Here is a 16,782-nt window from a genome sequence, read left to right as displayed (position 1 = left end):
GATTTTATAATACATTCCTTGAGAAGTCAGGCTGCAGCTATTGCTTTCATTGTAAATGGCCTCTGGTGACTTCTGCGTCTCCTAATTCACGTGTGTAGAAGCACAGCTACAGTTCCCTGGAAACAAGGATCTCTTTAACAATTGCAGCACACTGGTAGCATTGTAAGGACGTCCCAAAGGAAGGTTTTTCCTGGAGCTCTGTGTAGCCAGAGATGCCACATGGAACATACAAGGCTGATGCGTCTTAAATACATTGTGAAATCTGGCCTAGAAAGTAGAGCTGGATCTGAAATGAGGTGTGTAGCAATGTTTTGGAATGATGTTGAGAAATTTGTATTGAAGAAATTGAAGAATGCTGCTCTTGAGGTTCGTGGTCAGTGCCAGAGAACGGTAAATATCTGTCTGGAAAAACGATCAACCGGCTCTTAGTCTAAGGTGACTGTATATAACTGGAGGCATTATTTTTCAAAGTGTCCATGAAAAACAGTATTTAGCTGTTCAAATTCCCAAATACCTCTTTAAATACAACTATTGTCTTAATATCTCTGTTAATGTTGGACATTCTAGAAATAATCAGGCTGGGCTCCTCATAAATCTCAGTTCTGTAGCAGAAAAGCATTTTCCACCCTTTAATCCTTCTGAGATAAATTCAGAGACCAATGTAATAGTCTCTTAGTCTCACTGTCAAATCAACAGTATTAATGGCTTAAAACCAGTGGAGTAACCGAATTCGCAACAATATTTATAAGGGAGATTTATTGGTGTATCATTATAACAGCTTCTTCACTACAGCCATTTACAGTTCAAAAGCCTTAATTGAAGGGGAGGAGGGTGTTAAATTTCAAACAAAGGCTTTCTCTATTTAAAACACTTGCTTGTCTGAACTGCTTATCTGTTGAGCTCTTAAAAGTCTGGCTTTTCCTAACTGTAGTCTCCAGTCCTGACTTGTTGCTTGGAGAAACTGTTGAAACAGTGAAATTAGACGTTTCTGTTTTATTGGGGTACAGATGTGCAAGAGTTGGTAAAAGGGCCTAATCTGTCCTTACAAATGCAGAAGTCCCAGGAAGAGCAGTAGGCAGAGAAAAGGAATGGTTGTGTCTTTCTGTGCAGGTGACCTTTTTATTACACCTTGTCTAAAGATAAAACAACATGCCCCAAACTCCTTCTAATGAAAAAATGTTTGTGTACTTTTGCCTTCCAAAAAATAATTTGTGCGGAGGCAGAGAACCAACCCCAAAACTGAAAAAGCCACTTCTTGGTTCATGACTGATGTATTCAAGAGAAGAGGGATCAGACTTGCAGACTCTTCCAGGCTCTGTTTGCCGAGTAGGCAAGAAGTGAGTTCACGTCTTCCCTATGATGCCTCTGTAAGAGTTGACCTGAGTAACATGGGGCAAGCAAACAGACCTTACGTCTCTGAGCTGGGTTTGGCAGGCAGCATTGTCTCGAGGCAGCGCAAAGGGTGAATGCTTGTTTTTTGGGTGACCCTGTTTTTGTATCTTCTGTTTCTTTCCTTTGTTGTCCTATCCTTTTGACTTCTGCCCTTCCTTTATGTTTTCTTCTCTAGTCTCTTCCTGCTGGAGTGACTGTTGTATACAGGATTAAGCTGGAGCCTTTCAGAAATAGATGTTGTGCCTAGTACCTACCCGTGGGTATTTAAGGCCATGACTTTGATTACAAAAGTCTCCTTGTGTTAGTATTGGTGAATATATTCCTTCTTTGAATGTCTAGTTTTAGATCTGGGTATGAAATAGATCACAATGTTCCCATTTTCAGCTGTGTTTTTCATGAAAAGTAGAATTTTTTTTTAAGCTCTCTCAACTGTTTAACTCTTGGTGGGTAACATAAGGAGAGTGAAACTGGCCAGGAAAGCGTATGTGTTTGCGTGGTGGAAATGAGGGTCCTGATACAACAATCCTGTGTTGTATTTGAACTCTTTCCATTTAAAAACCTTGTAGGAAGAATTGTACTAAATGGGAGGCGGGGTCCCCCTAGGACCTCTCTGTGATGCTAGTTTTAAAGGGTTTTAAATTGAGTCTGAAGGGATACAAACTCTAAAAAAAATCTTTGCTTCTTTTTCCCCCCTTCCTCTTTTCTCTTTAAACAGGAATTTTTGCTTATCTAAACTACAGAGTGCCTCGGACTCGGAAGGAAATATTTGAAACCCTGATAAAAGGATTACAGAGACTGGAATACAGAGGATATGATTCTGCAGGTATGTAAATGAACTCAACAAATTAATTTTAGCAACCAGTAACCACCTATGTGACTTTTTGGGTGCTTTCAACTTCTGCGTGTTAGATTTCTTTTTTTTTTTTGTCCTGCAGATTGAAAGATCAGAACTAATTACCTTTATTATTGCATTTTCTTCTTCAGCTTTTCTCAGGACTTTAAACTGGGTGTGTAGCTCTGTAATCAGATGGTGGTTGAGGTTTAGTACACATAAGCAAAGCAAACAGGGTGCGAGGAAGGAGACGACCATACAGGGTCATGTAGTTTGTGCCTCAGCCTTTTTTGTGCATGTGAGTCCCAGTGAAAGGATGAAGAATGCTAAACTTGTCTTTAAATTTGAGTTGGCTAATTTAATTGGGCAAAATATATCAGTTTGTCCTCAAGCAAAATTTGAGATGGCTCGTGTATATTTTCATTCATGCAGTGGATATAGACTTCATCTAGTTTGATTTGAACATATCCAAGTCTAGTGACAGACTTCAAGTATATCCCATTGCAGGATAATTTTAAAATAATTGTTTCACTAGTGTGTGCCTGTCTGTATTTTCTCAGCCTTTTTTTCATCCAGTGTATTTCATACTTTAAATAACACTTGTGACTGTGTCCTGTGCTGTAGGAGTGGCAGTTGATGGAAATAATAATGAAGATAAAGAAAGGTTCATCAAATTAGTGAAGAAAAGAGGAAAAGTAAAGGCCCTGGAAGAAGAGTTGTACAGTAGGTGTCTTAAAAATTACCTCTTTACTTTGGCCTCCCAGTCAGATAATATCTGCATCTCAGCAGAAAGACCATGAAATTACAGTTAGGATTTTGTACCAGAAATAACTGCATTTTGTAATCCAATGGCAGTTAAATTGTTTGTGCCCCCCAAATCTGCACTTGAAAAGCAAGTTAGAAAAGCAAGATCTTTAGATATAGCGCTGTGAAGCTATCAGTCTACTCTCCCCTCTTTTGGTTGCTTCTTTGTTCAAGACCTGGGCTCCCTTTGTGCTTTACTCGGATGATTTCTGTGCTTGGTAGCTGAAACATCAGAACATGGACTCTGACAGAATTTATGAGCATTTAAGCATCTGGCTGTCATCACAATCTGCTTTATGCAGTGCTTCCATCTGTGAAGAACTGAAATTGTGTTTTAATACGTTTATATTATAATTTGTAGTAATGTGGTCTGTTAGCCTAGCTGGTAGTATTGGCTGAAAATACTCGAATCTTGGCAAACAAAGTTTTAATCACAATAGCTTGAACTATCTGAAGTGTAATGTCAAGAAAGCAAATGGTTTAAAAGAAAGCCAGAAGATAACTTTTAGATTTTTGCCTGTAGGAATTCTCTTAGTGTTTTACTAGGGTGGGTGTGTGTGTGTGAGAGGCTCAACTTTAAATACTCAGTAAACTGAATTTCTGATGTATAGAACAAGATGACCTGGATTCAAAAGCAGATTTTGAAACACATTTTGGAATGGCTCATACTCGCTGGGCGACCCATGGAGTACCAAGTGCAATAAACAGTCACCCTCAGAGATCAGATAAAAGGAATGGTATGTAATCTCTGCAGAACTCTGGAACTATGAATCTGAAATGGTTGAACCCACATAGTACATATGTACTCTCTTCTTGCTAGCATTATGGTATCTATTTTGTATACTGTTGCTATTCTATCTAGGTTAGACACTTTTACAATAAAATAGCCTCTTCTGAGGCTAAAGTAACACTGTAAAAGATTGAGATCTGTTTTCTGAAAATTGATGTAGTCAAAGGACAACATTCTTGTTTTAAAAGCTAAGACTCTGAAAATGTAAGTGCATCAATATTGTTGGGCCTGGAAACAGGAGAATTCATATCGTTTTTCACTTGAGATGGCTTGGTGCTATTCTACTGGATGTAGTTTAAAACTGTCTTGATGATTTGGAACAACCTTCGTATGTTTTCAGAATTTGTAAGAAGCTGCTTTCTGTTGTCCATGTTATGATAAACTGTAGGTCTGAAAGCTGTAGCAGGTAGTTTCTAGTGTACTTCTAAGCTTTTTTCCTCTAATTTTGTGTTCTGAGTTAAATATCTTAGTTTTCCATTACTGATGTGTATATATATTTTTTTCCTTTTAGAATTTGTTGTTATCCATAATGGAATCATCACAAATTATAAGGACCTGAGAAAATTTCTGGTGAGTCTGTGGCAACTTGGTTCTAAAACTAAAAGTAAATGCCCCACCAACTACTGTCAGATGACTGACAGTTGACTTTGTTGGAATCTGAATTCAAGTTTCTTGATATCATCTACAAAATAGTAGTGTGAAGGAGTCTGCCTAATAAAGATATGCAGGAGCTGGTGAAGTGCAATATGTTCTTGTAATCCTGAATGCAAAGTACTTATGAGTAGAGTAGCAGTTTGCGCTCAAATTGTTTGAGAGGGTGTGTGGAGTGGGCTCCCTCCTATCTCTTGTTGCTTGACAGATGCTAAGCAAGTCTTACTACATGTCTTATTACAGTATTTCTGAACGAGTAAGCTATGACAGGATAAGTCTTTACATTTCATCTATAGTGATGTATATCCACTAGTCTAGTGTAGTGTTCCAGTCTGTCTTACTGTGCAGTTTCTGATGGGAGACAACTGAAAGGCTCTTCAGTTTTTCTTGCCTGAGGATGAAAACACTTTTTACTGTTCTATATTTCAGGAGAGCAAAGGCTATGAATTCGAATCTGAGACGGATACAGAAACGATCCCCAAATTGATCAAATACATGTATGACAACAGAGAGAGTGAGGACACCAGTTTTTCAGCCTTGGTGGAAAGAGTTATTCAACAGTTGGTAAGTGGGAAGTTCCTTTTTTCCTGTACTAAAGTGTAAGCTATTTGTGGGATTCCTTAGTATTCTGCATTTATGTATTTAGATCCTCTGCAGGATTCCTTAGAAGGTGCTGCAAATAATGCTTTTTGGCCGCTAAACAATGCTTAATAGACCAAGAAATTAGATTAAAACTTTGGAAACTTCGAAGGCTTTTCAGTGGTAAATTTTTAAGTTGCATTAGCGGTGATTTTTGGTTTGTTTTTTTAAAGCAAGAGGTTATCATGGTTTTATAATGAAGCAGCTTAATTAAAAAAAAAAAATTGTAGGAGTCTCTGGGGATTGAAATCTGTCATAAGGGGCAGTGTGTTCTTAAAGGCTATTCTGATTATGTTAAAACACTGCTGTGATTCAAGTTTGTCTAATAGTATGCCTTGGCTCCCATATTTGGAAATAGATCTAACAAGCTGTACTGGTTCATGGCATAGCTGGTTCCCAAACGGTGAAGTGGAAATCTACTGTTACTTAGTATGTGAATGCTTAAAAACTTCGATAGATGCATTGCAAACTTGGAGAAAGCTTGCTTTGTTTCCTCCCCCAGTCTCGGGGCAGATGTTTTCCCTCCCCTTCCTGCAGTTTCTTATGCTTTTTTCACCGCCCCTTTCCCTTCTCTGAAGCAGCTCTGTAGGATTCCCCTAGAGCAGGGCTGGAATACACAGGGAGTAAAGGCCTGTGTGGGTCAAGCGGGAATAGTGGTGCAGCCACCTGGTTGAGGGGAAGGGAAGGGTGACTTGACCTGAGCGCAGGAGAGCAGAGCAGTCTCAGACTGGAGTCCCTGCGAGAGGAGTGAATGTTACTACCTCTCTCCTGTTTGCTTTTGCGCTTGCTTTTGGAATACTACTCAAGTTTGCAAGCTGTGTTAATACTATAGAGTGGTTAATTGTTCCTGGTTTTGTTCTTGTGTTGTGGATTTTGTGGGTTTTTTTCCTTGATGGAGGTTTTTTTTGGAAATAAGTTAGTGAGAATTTGCTGCTTAAACTAGAAGTCGTAACTCCAAAATTGTAGCTGAAAATGCACGATAAAATGCAGTTACATGCACATTCTTATTAAAAGTCTTACTAAAATTAAATGTCTAACAGACTTCACGTTGATTACGAGTAATACCTCGGAGACTTTCTTAACCCTTGCATTGGAAGGTATTGTTTTTGTTTATAAAGAGAGGCTAAGTGCTCACTTCCTGATCTTTCTGCTGTTGCACTGTTAAGTACATGTTAGCTTGTTCTGCTCCGTGACCAATTCCTTTAAAGGTGCAGTCTGCCCTCCAGGAAGAGATTCCTGATAGTAGTAAAGAGCTTTCCTTCACAGCCTCCTCAGGAAGAGGGGCCCCAGTTTAATGAGATGCAACTAAACGAGATAAGTTGTTTAGGATTTTTTTTTTCTCTCTGTTTGCATGGTTTCCAGGAAGGTGCTTTTGCATTGGTTTTCAAGAGCATCCATTACCCAGGTGAAGCTGTTGCTACCAGGTTAGTAAAAGTCCATTTTATACATAATTCACGCTTTTTTAGGTTAAAAAAAATGCTAACATCGCTTTAAAAAAAACCAAACCAACCCAAAACTCCAACAACCCACACACACAAAAACACCCCCCAAAACCTATAGAATACTGATGTTTAAAGTGCTTAATTAACAAAAACTCAAAAGGTAGATAACTGCACAAGTGGAATCCTTGTGAAATGCAGTAAAGCTCTGCTGAGCATCTCTTCAACTGACTATTAAATATAACTTGATTTGAGCTGTACTGACTGCAGGTCACAGAATTTCCAGAGGCTTGTGTTGATTGTCTATAGTCTTTAACTTGAGTTTGTTTAATAAATTAGATATGACTACTCACTTTTTGAGGATGCAAAGACTGTAGTGAAAAGTAATAGGATAATGTTTTCCTCCTTCATACAAATACACTTTTGGTTGGAGATCGTCCAAATGACACACTCAGAATGTGCCACTGACAAACTCATTCCCTAGTCTGTCCTTTTATCTGTCACAGTGTGTCAATAGGAAGCTCAGTGTATCCTCTAAAGTTTCTAAAGTTGTTCTAAGAGTGTGCTAACGTTCCTCCTGTATGAAAAAGGGGAGGGAAAGGGTATGGTTCAATTTTACTTCACATTGAGTAAAGACTGAGAGAAGTATGTTCAGGTTGCCTAGAAAGCCATCACGCTAATAGGTTATACAAATAGTGTTCTATAGATGTCATAGCATTTATGAGTTTTTTTCTGTATAAGTTCTACTTATATTTATGACTTGGAAAATAACTTTCAGGAAATGTAAAGATATTAAAGTAGCAAGTGAAGCAGCAGTGGGAATAAAGACTGTTTTATACTACAACCAAAAAGCCCATTGCTTCCGTGGTCTAAAATAAGACTATATTAAAATTGTGAAAAAGCCAGCTGTGTCATCACTCTAACTGAAGAACATCTTCTGAAATGAACTATTCTATATGTGGTTCAGGTTTGGGTTTTTAGAACTGAGAGGATTAAGAGAAGCTAAACTTGTAATCTGAGGTGTTGGGGGGTGTGTGTGTGAATTACTCTTTTATTCCTGTGAGATTTTTTTTTAGTAAGCTCTTCAATATGGCATGTGACCCATATAATTAAAAAATGATCTTAATATTCTACAGTGTCAGAGGTGCAGTTTCTGAGTTTAAAAGGCTAAAGGGTGGAACAGTATATCAATAGTAAAGAGCACTGGAGCTTATTGCTGGCTCACTTCAGAGGCAGAATAAGCTTTGTTTAAAAATGGTATTCGAATTATATCTTTATAAACTTGCATGTTTTCCCTTTGTAGGAGAGGGAGTCCTTTGCTCATTGGGGTTAGGAGCAAGTACAAGCTCTCCACTGAACAGATTCCTGTTTTATATAGAACATGTAAGTTGATAAATCCAATTACATTATTTTTAAGAGCCAAAATTATTGTTACTTTATGATTAGAAATTAGGTTAATTGGTCTTTGTACTATAAAACTACCAGCTGATGCCCCAAATAGCTTTTTAGCTGAGGATATTCTATTTTTATATTACTGAATGCGTAGTTCATGTACATACACAAAATACTTGTGTAACTGTGATACCTTGAACCTGTATAGTCTGTAATCTCTAACTTGAACAGATCTGGTTTTGCACTTAAAGTGTCTCATTTCTTTAATAGGCAACATTGAGAATGTGAAGAACATATGCAATTCACGAATGAAAAGACTGGACAGCTCTACCTGCCTTCATGCTGTTGGGGATAAGGCAGTAGAATTCTTCTTTGCTTCAGATGCAAGGTAGTAAAAGTACTTAAACGTTTCTCAAAATACTGGTTTTGTTTAGAAGTGCGACAGTTCTGGAAATCTTACACTGTCTTGCTGCTGTACAATCGTTTTTTGGTAGAATAGCTTCTAATTCAGGTAATTTCATAAAGCTCCCAGGGTTGAAAAATGTGAGGGCTTGACATCAGCATTTGAACTGCAAACAAGTGCAATATCTGCCAATTGCTAACCTCTGTGTAAAATGCATCCAGTGTAGGAAGGTAAGTTGGGTACAAATAGACACTATCAGCCAAGTACTTGGCAGACTATAGGTTAGTCTGGGTTTTGGCATTATAATCCAGCTATCAGAGGAGGAAATAGTGGTATGGTTCCAAACTTAGCGGGAATCTGGACATCAGGTAGGCATTTATCTCAAACAAGTTTGTGACCTTAGGGGTCCATCAGGAACACTGGGAGGCAAGATTTTGATGTGAGATGCCGTGCTGTGGTTCCTGAGCCTTCTGCTCCAGGAACTTGTGAGAGTGCAGGAGGAGCAGCAGATGGAGCCATTTCCTTTAAGATGGCTCTATCTGTAGTTATGTCCAAAAGGAAGATAGAAGGGGGGCTGGAAGTGCTGTGTGGCATATTTAATTGCTTTAAGGAGTGCTGCTACCAACTCTTACTGACATGTCAGGTTTGTCTTCTCTGTTTTTTCTGTAGTGCTATCATTGAGCACACCAACAGAGTAATTTTCTTAGAAGATGATGACATTGCAGCAGTAACTGATGGGAAGCTTTCAATTCACCGTCTTGAACGTTCAGCTAGTGATGATCCTTCCCGGGCCATCCAAACCTTGCAGATGGAATTGCAACAAATCATGAAGGGTGGGTTGAAACATCTGTAAACGAGTATCAAAGATGGATAGTTACTGACTGTTTGTGTAGTAGATAAGGCAGAAAATTGCTAATTTGTTGTGAAAATGACCTGATATTTAAGCTGTTTGTGCTGGGAGCTGGCAATTTAAAGGCTTAAGACCAAGGAAAGGTGGGTGGTATGGGACCCTACCCATTTTTAGCCTTGGAAAAGGCTACATATGTCTATTCACCTCAAAATATTTAGTGAAAATATAACTAATGTTAGCATGTTGTTGTAGTTGTTGGTAAACTTTGATTGTAAACTAAGAACTGAAGTGGAATGCAGAAGTTTCCTTAAAAAGCAATTCAGTTACCTTGTCAGTGTTGGGAAATCCAACCAAATAAAGCAAACTACTAATCCCTCCTTTCTTCTCACCTATTCCTAAGCTTTGGTGTAAGCTAACACAGTCATTTTAAATTAGCTTGCTACCACAGGTTGTCTTAAAAGTTGTCTCTTTGTAACTGCATAGACTTCAAATAACAAACCTAAGCATTAACATGTAATGTTTTTCTAAACAGGTAATTTCAGTGCATTCATGCAAAAGGAAATTTTTGAACAACCAGAATCAGTTGTCAATACGATGAGAGGCAGGGTGAATTTCGAGAGCAGTAGAGGTAACTCAGAACAGGCATTCAAGCTGCACTAAGCCTGCAAATTTTGAACATATTAATTAGAAAATAAAATACACCATTGATATATGCTTGTTTGTTTGTTTACAGTTCTGCTGGGGGGGCTGAAGGATCATTTGAAAGAAATCAGAAGATGCCGAAGACTGATCATTATTGGCTGTGGGACCAGTTACCACGCCGCAGTAGCTGTATGTTCAGCCTTAGCTGAAATGCATATATAACTCCTAGTTGCTGGGTTTTTAGACAACAGCTCTTCATATGCTTTTTTTCTATATCTCAAACTTTGCCTGTCATTGAGAGGTCTCACCCTTTTATTTAGTTTTCCTTTTTGCCACATTCTTTATTAATGCTCCAATGCTGTTACCTACCATGCTAGAAATTAACTTTTTTCACCATGGTTTTAAAGCTCTGGTGAGCTGTAATTATCAATTTTTGTAATAAGAATCCATTTAGATTTTCTGACTCTTAAGATTTCAAGACTTCTATGGGTAGCAATATTAACAAATACTGTGTGCTGCTTGAATACAGACTCGACAAGTATTGGAAGAATTAACTGAATTACCAGTGATGGTGGAACTTGCTAGTGACTTCTTGGATAGAAACACACCTGTATTCAGAGATGACGTGTGCTTTTTTATAAGTCAGTCAGGTGAGCTTCATTTACTGTTTGTCTTCAGTTGAGAGAAAACTGTAGAAAAATTTTTAAAAGCCAATAATTTATTACTTTCTGCATGTTGCAAAGGAGGATGATGGCTAATGGGCCAGATTTGTCTTGAATGAAAGTTTCTTTCAGACTTGATTCAAATATATAGACAATGAGTGGGTGCTGAAAGAATGTTTTCAGTTGCATTTTGCCTTGTGTAAGTGTGCATGCAGTTATTTAGAACACAGTTGTGTAGAATTTTATGCTTTTCAGAATCGTTACTATCCTCTGTCAGCCTGATGTGAAGATATTAATGTTTTCCAGGTGAAACTGCAGATACACTTATGGCCTTGAGGTATTGTAAAGAACGTCGTGCTTTAACAGTTGGCATCACAAACACGGTCGGAAGCTCAATATCCAGGGAGACTGACTGTGGTGTACATATCAATGCAGGACCTGAGATAGGTGTGGCAAGCACAAAGGTAATTGCTGTTCAGTGTTTGACTTCATAGTTCACCCCTGTGGAATCCAATTAAAATTTTAATTGTAGCACTTCAAACTGAGATCATACTAACTCTCTGCAGACTTAGCTGCTAAATGTTTTGTTTTGTCTGCAGGCTTATACCAGCCAATTCGTGTCTCTTGTAATGTTTGGCCTAATGATGTCTGAAGACAGAATTTCCTTGCAGAAAAGGAGACAGGAAATCATTAGTGGACTAAAATCATTGCCAGGTATATTGATATTTTGGGTTTGAGGAGGGATAGAGGATGTTGTGTAATGGGCAATATAAAATACTACTTGGGGATGTTTCTTTCTCATTCAAGTTTCACTCTCTCCCTCCTCCTGAAAGGTAGACAATATAAGAAAAATGGACTATTAGTTTCTGCACTAATTGCCAATTTTACAAGTGTGCTTCCAAGAAGCTTGGCAGGAAGATCAGAATTTTCATGGGTTGGGTTTTCTAGTTACAATAAGGTAGTTTTGTATGAGAAATTATTTGATCTCCTAAATTGATAACTTCAAATTTTTAAAGCCTTTCACTTTAAATCAGGATAGATAAAAGGAAACTAATTCAAGGTGACTTTAAAACGGATGTTCACAACTTCCTTTAGAAATACATATGGGATTTATGAGCACTGCTTAAACCAATAGTTGATTTAAATTTGTTACTGTAAATAAGGCTGGAGAAAATACCCTTAAACTGCAGTCAAAGATGCAAAGTTAATGATTGAATTACATTAAGCGTATTTATTCTAATAGATCATTAGAACATCCTACTACAAGCAAACTATTTTTTCCAATTAAAGTTTTTAATATGTGCTTTTTGTGGGCCCCAATAGAAATGATTAAAGAAGTCTTGTCCTTGGATGAGAAGATACATGATTTGGCTCTTGAACTGTACAAACAAAGATCGCTGCTGGTTATGGGTCGTGGATATAATTATGCCACTTGTCTGGAAGGAGCTCTGGTAGGAACCTCTCAATATTGTTGGATGTTATTTAAAATGAGCTTTTGTGGCTTCTGCACCATAGTTTATTTCTAATATTTTATTACAATTTAATTCTACTGCAGTAAAACTGCTGTGTATAACTGAGAGCATTTAGTCCTGTTGGATTGAACAAATACATAAGGTGAACCTGGACATGATACCAGTTTCTTGTTTCTTTCACATAATAAATGCAGTGTTTAATGAGTCTATTTTAAAAAAACCAAACAATTTAAAATGCTGACACATTTGAAAATAACATCAGAAAAACACAATGTGCTGATGTTCAGATGAGATGCTCATGCAGGAAACTTGTAAATTATGTTATGAACATTCTGGTGGAATGGACACATATCCCTCTTTCAGAAGTTTGAAATGTTAAAGTAGACTGCATTAGCCAAAGTTGTGCTGGGTGTTGGGTGCTTAAAGTTCCTGTTGATTACTCCATTTCTTTATCCGCAAATGCATGCACACAGGCAAGCTCTGCTTCTGCCAGCAGCCTGCTAGAAATCCCAGCAGACAAGCCTGTCTGTTTTCACTATTAACCGATCTGTGAAAATACCAACTTGATGCCGTATGTCTGTATTTAAGTGGCAGATGTACAGACTTGGTGTGTTGCTTCTTGTGGCTTCTATTTATCATCTGATTTACTAGTAACTTGATGGCATTTGGTTTTTTTAGAAAATAAAAGAAATCACCTATATGCACTCTGAAGGTATCCTGGCAGGTGAGCTGAAACATGGGCCGTTAGCCCTAATAGATAAACAAATGCCTGTTATCATGGTGATAATGAAGGATCCTTGTTTCACCAAGTGCCAGAATGCTCTGCAACAGGTCACTGCTCGACAGGTGAGCTGTTTAACTAATACAATGTCATAGGGAAGGAGATCGTGCATGTTGTATTACTGCTGACTGTGCCTCAGAAAAAGGATGTATTGGTGTTTTGGGGTGTTGTGTTGTTTTTTTCCTTCTAATTAAGTTATAAATAAGATGCTATATCTGCATTGTAGGTTGTCATTAAAGGTTAACACTAGTAGTGAAAACTGATTCCATGTGGGTCGTTTGGGTTTTTTGTTTGTTTTGAAGCAAATGGAATAATGTTAAAACTCTACAAGATGAAAACATTCAAGTCTCACAAAACAGTGCATGACAGAAGTCATTATGCAAGACTGGCATTGTCTTTGTTAGCTACCTCAGGATCTTCAAACATACTGCAGGCATGCTGTCAGCCAGTATTTCAAAGCAGTTGTAAGCCAGCTCTTCACTTAACACTGCAAAATTTTATTTTCAGGGTCGTCCAATCATTCTGTGTTCTAAAGAAGACACAGAAAGCTCAAAATTTGCCTATAAAACCATTGAGCTGCCTCATACAGTTGACTGCCTTCAAGGAGTCTTGAGTGTTATTCCCCTCCAGTTGCTTTCATTCCACCTGGCTGTTCTCAGAGGATACGATGTAAGTGCTTTCTCTATTTAACACTCCAGTTAGTGCAGTTTTGAACTTACGCCTACCAGTGTAAAGTGAAAGATCCAGTTACATGGCATATCTAACAAAGAACTGTGATAATAGTTAGTGGAGCTTATAGTGACTGTGGTAGTAGAGATGGCATTTCAGTGCCAATTCTTCAGCTTTATATTTTTTTTAGTTGGTATCCTTCTAAAAATTTATAAATATAACTTGCTTAGTTTGATTAGTTAAGAGTGCAGATAAGACTTTTTCAGAAAACTAAATCTTAAAATGTGATATTGTACTTTAACTTAGAATAGTTCAGTGCTTTGTACAGCTTAGTTTGTTAACTCTGGCTAGGTGTGTCACTTTGATAATGATGACTGCTTTGGAAAGGTACTCTCTGCAAAACAAATATGTGTTTGTTAGGAGGGTTTTGGAAGCAAGGATGAATTCAACAGTGTCATTATTTGCAGATCTATAGTCTCTTGTGTGTGTTAATGTGTCTAGAATAAAGCAGAAGTCATTAGGAAGTCTAAAAAAAAACCACACTAAATGACCTGTCAAATGCAGAATGTCAGTATTATTCTGTCATATACTGAAAGTCTGTCTCTTCATTCTAGGTGGACTTTCCAAGAAATTTGGCCAAATCTGTTACTGTAGAATAACAGCCAAGAACAGCTGATGTTTTTGTCACCAGACCTCTGAGTTATACTTGTAGAAATGTGTTGTTCTGAATTGATAGGTACACGGTTTTCTATAGAGAATGACAGTGCTAACTGGAAAGTGTCAGAAGGATTTATCTTGCAGCTTTAAAAGCTTTTGATGTGCCTTGTACCCAAGTGCTTCTGCTCACAGCAAATACTCCTCTAAGTCCTGAAATTGCCAAAGAAGATAAGAATTGTTTACACATGGTATACCGAATGAACTTTTCTACTGTGCAATATATATATATATATACAGCTCTCTCCAGAGTAACTGTGAACATTTTTTTTAGCCTACACTACTTAACTAGTTTTAAAGATAGAGTATTTATAACTACAATTGTATAGCTTTTTTTAAGTTATTTTTTTAGTACATTGCTTATCTGTAGCATTGGTAATGCTCAGAATGTAAATACTGAGCATGTTGACACTTGTGTACAGTTGTTAGGGTTTTTTCCTACTTCAGCCTCAAACTGGAACTTTGTTGTTCCTTTTTCTCCCCAGCTTCCCCTCCCCCTTTGCATCTGTGTTTTGTATTTAACCAGTCATTTGCAAAGCTTTTCTGTGGCTGTAAATTCCCAGCTATGTTTTAAATTTCTGCTTCTTTCAACTAATTATTTGAAAAGCCAGAGCAACGTTTTGTATACCACCCCAGCTCTTATTTGCATAACATGTACAGTGCAACAAAATAAGGGAACTGAGTGTCTTTCAAGTGATACTTCTGTTTGAAGAGTGTACAATGAAATTACAATGCAAGTAAAAGATTATATAATTCTTCTTGTTTCATGTGTGGTGGGTTTTTTGTTTGTGGGGTTTGTTTTGTTTTTAACTTGGTGACTCCTCATCTCGGGTCTGAACACAGGTACAGCACCACAGTACTCCGATACAAGTAGGAGAGACTGTGTTCTCCCCCAGTCTTGCCTAAATCCTGATATCAGAGTTCTTTCCTCTGTTCCTTGGTTAGTTCTTTCTGTGTCATGCAGGTCTCCCAGGTAGGCACACCTTACTTTTCCTTATCCAGCAGCTGTGTTTCAAAATAACTTGTTTCAAAATAGATTTGGGTAGCTTGCTCCATATCACCATCTTTCTGAAGCACGTGAGTACAGGAGGATTGAATTTGGTGACTGTCAGCGTTTTGTCAGACGTACTGATGCAGCAGCATGATCTCTGATTGTAGCTCCTACTGTAGGTCACACCAGCTGTTAATTAAACCTTTGTATTTTACCTTCTGCTGAGGTAGGTAAAAAAGAAGGTGGGAAGAAATTTCCTCTGGGTGAAAATAGAAGCTGTGTCTGTATTTTTACATACGCTGTTTATGGTCATAAAGTTGCCTCCTTGGCCAAGAAAAAATTGCCATAAACTTGCATTTAATATAGTATCTAAACTACAGCTACTGGGATATATATATAAAAAACCCGAACACCCTATACCAGCAAATATGAAAATACAAAGTACATCTTCCAGCTAGGACTAAAGCCCTATTTTATTAACATATATATTTGCAAAAAGCACACCTTGCTAGTAGGAAGCATATATAAGCCTCAAAGAAATAAAGTAGATACACATATGAAGTTCTCTGCTCATTTGTTATTTTGGAACAGTCAAATCATAATTTCTGCCTTTTATTAAGTAAATCCCTTTACTAGTAAAGTTTTCTTTATGATATGCCTCTGCAGGCTTGCTTCTAAAGGGAAATGTTTGAATGCTTATTTAGGTTAACAGCTTGAAAGTGTTACACTAACTTGTTTTAAGAGGAGCTTCTTACTGAAAACTGCTCTAGTACTTTTTATAACCACATAGAAGAACCCAAATCATAATGAAAAGCATAGTGATAATCTGACCTAGATGTCAACAGTAAGTACTTCAGTATCCAACATGTTTTGGTAAGTGATGCAAAGGCCCCTCTAACTGTCTGTCTAGAATTAGTATCCTCTTCATATTGAAAAGTGGAGCTATTAAAGGAAACTGATGTCACCTAGTCTATATGATACATTAAATGGATTTTAAAAAAAATTACAGGTGTGTTATTCTAGAATGAGCTATGAGAATAGAAATTGCAGAAAAGAAAGTTGTAGTTAGTCCTAGGAGAGGTGGAAGATACTGAGTTTATTTTTAGTCAGCACCTGTTCTAAAAAACAAGCAGTCCTAATGTCAAGGCAGGTGGTATGATAATGTATAGGCGGCTTATGATTTTTGAGTGGGGTCAGAAATAGCTGGGCTACCTGGGGAGGGAACAAATCCCTTCCCTTCTGAACTGCCCCCCAGAAAAGCGGCGTGAAGCCCGTGCCCAGGGCCATCGCAGACCCAACGGGTCAGGGCTTGCAGCTCCGTGACCCTGCACTGTGGGACTGGGTGCTCTGTTGTCATCATAAAGCATGGAGGTGAGGTGACCACGGTTGCCAGTGTGTGACGTAACTTTGCTGTGGCGCCATGGGAGGTGTCTACCTCACTGAGCACTGCTCCCCGCTTGCTAGAGCAGTGCGGCTGTGAGGATTGGTGCCACAGCAATTCATGATGAAGCACTGCTGTGAGGTGACATCATAAATATGGTGCCAGGTTGACGTGCGATGATGACATCACGCCAGGGGGCGGGGGCCGCGCCCGGATTGGCCTGAACTTCCCTGTCTCCACTGCAGTCCTTCACCGCCCTCCCTTATATGGCGGCTAGT

At 38.2% G+C, this 16,782-nt stretch overlaps 1 protein-coding gene across 1 annotated transcript; it reads left to right on the top strand.

The window, feature by feature from the left end:
- The first annotated feature begins 219 nt into the window (after positions 1-219).
- Positions 220-14,703, top strand: GFPT2 (glutamine-fructose-6-phosphate transaminase 2). Its single transcript, XM_009576901.1, has 19 exons — positions 220-373; positions 2,108-2,215; positions 2,849-2,947; positions 3,640-3,765; positions 4,330-4,388; positions 4,899-5,033; positions 6,471-6,532; positions 7,851-7,930; positions 8,210-8,327; positions 9,012-9,175; positions 9,725-9,820; positions 9,926-10,023; positions 10,364-10,484; positions 10,803-10,960; positions 11,096-11,210; positions 11,820-11,947; positions 12,647-12,814; positions 13,257-13,418; positions 14,033-14,703. The coding sequence occupies exons 1-19, from the start codon at positions 220-222 to the stop codon at positions 14,075-14,077; spliced, it is 2,196 nt and encodes a 731-aa protein (XP_009575196.1). The 3' UTR covers positions 14,078-14,703.
- The last annotated feature ends 2,079 nt before the right edge of the window (positions 14,704-16,782 follow it).

The sequence above is a fragment of the Fulmarus glacialis genome, unplaced genomic scaffold (genome assembly GCF_000690835.1).
Source record: "Fulmarus glacialis isolate BGI_N327 unplaced genomic scaffold, ASM69083v1 scaffold1144, whole genome shotgun sequence".
Taxonomy (NCBI): domain Eukaryota; kingdom Metazoa; phylum Chordata; class Aves; order Procellariiformes; family Procellariidae; genus Fulmarus; species Fulmarus glacialis.
Note: the sequence above shows the minus strand (reverse complement) of the source record. Positions and strands in the feature narration are given on the sequence as shown.

Excerpts from the sequence above, each read along its gene's own strand:
- GFPT2 (XM_009576901.1), top strand. The coding sequence starts at position 220 with ATGGAACATACAAGGCTGATGCGTCTTAAATACATTGTGAAATCTGGC. Across the intron at positions 4,389-4,898 it reads AGGACCTGAGAAAATTTCTG|GAGAGCAAAGGCTATGAATT; the intron begins GTGAGTCTGTGG and ends TCTATATTTCAG. Across the intron at positions 9,176-9,724 it reads ATTGCAACAAATCATGAAGG|GTAATTTCAGTGCATTCATG; the intron begins GTGGGTTGAAAC and ends TTTTCTAAACAG.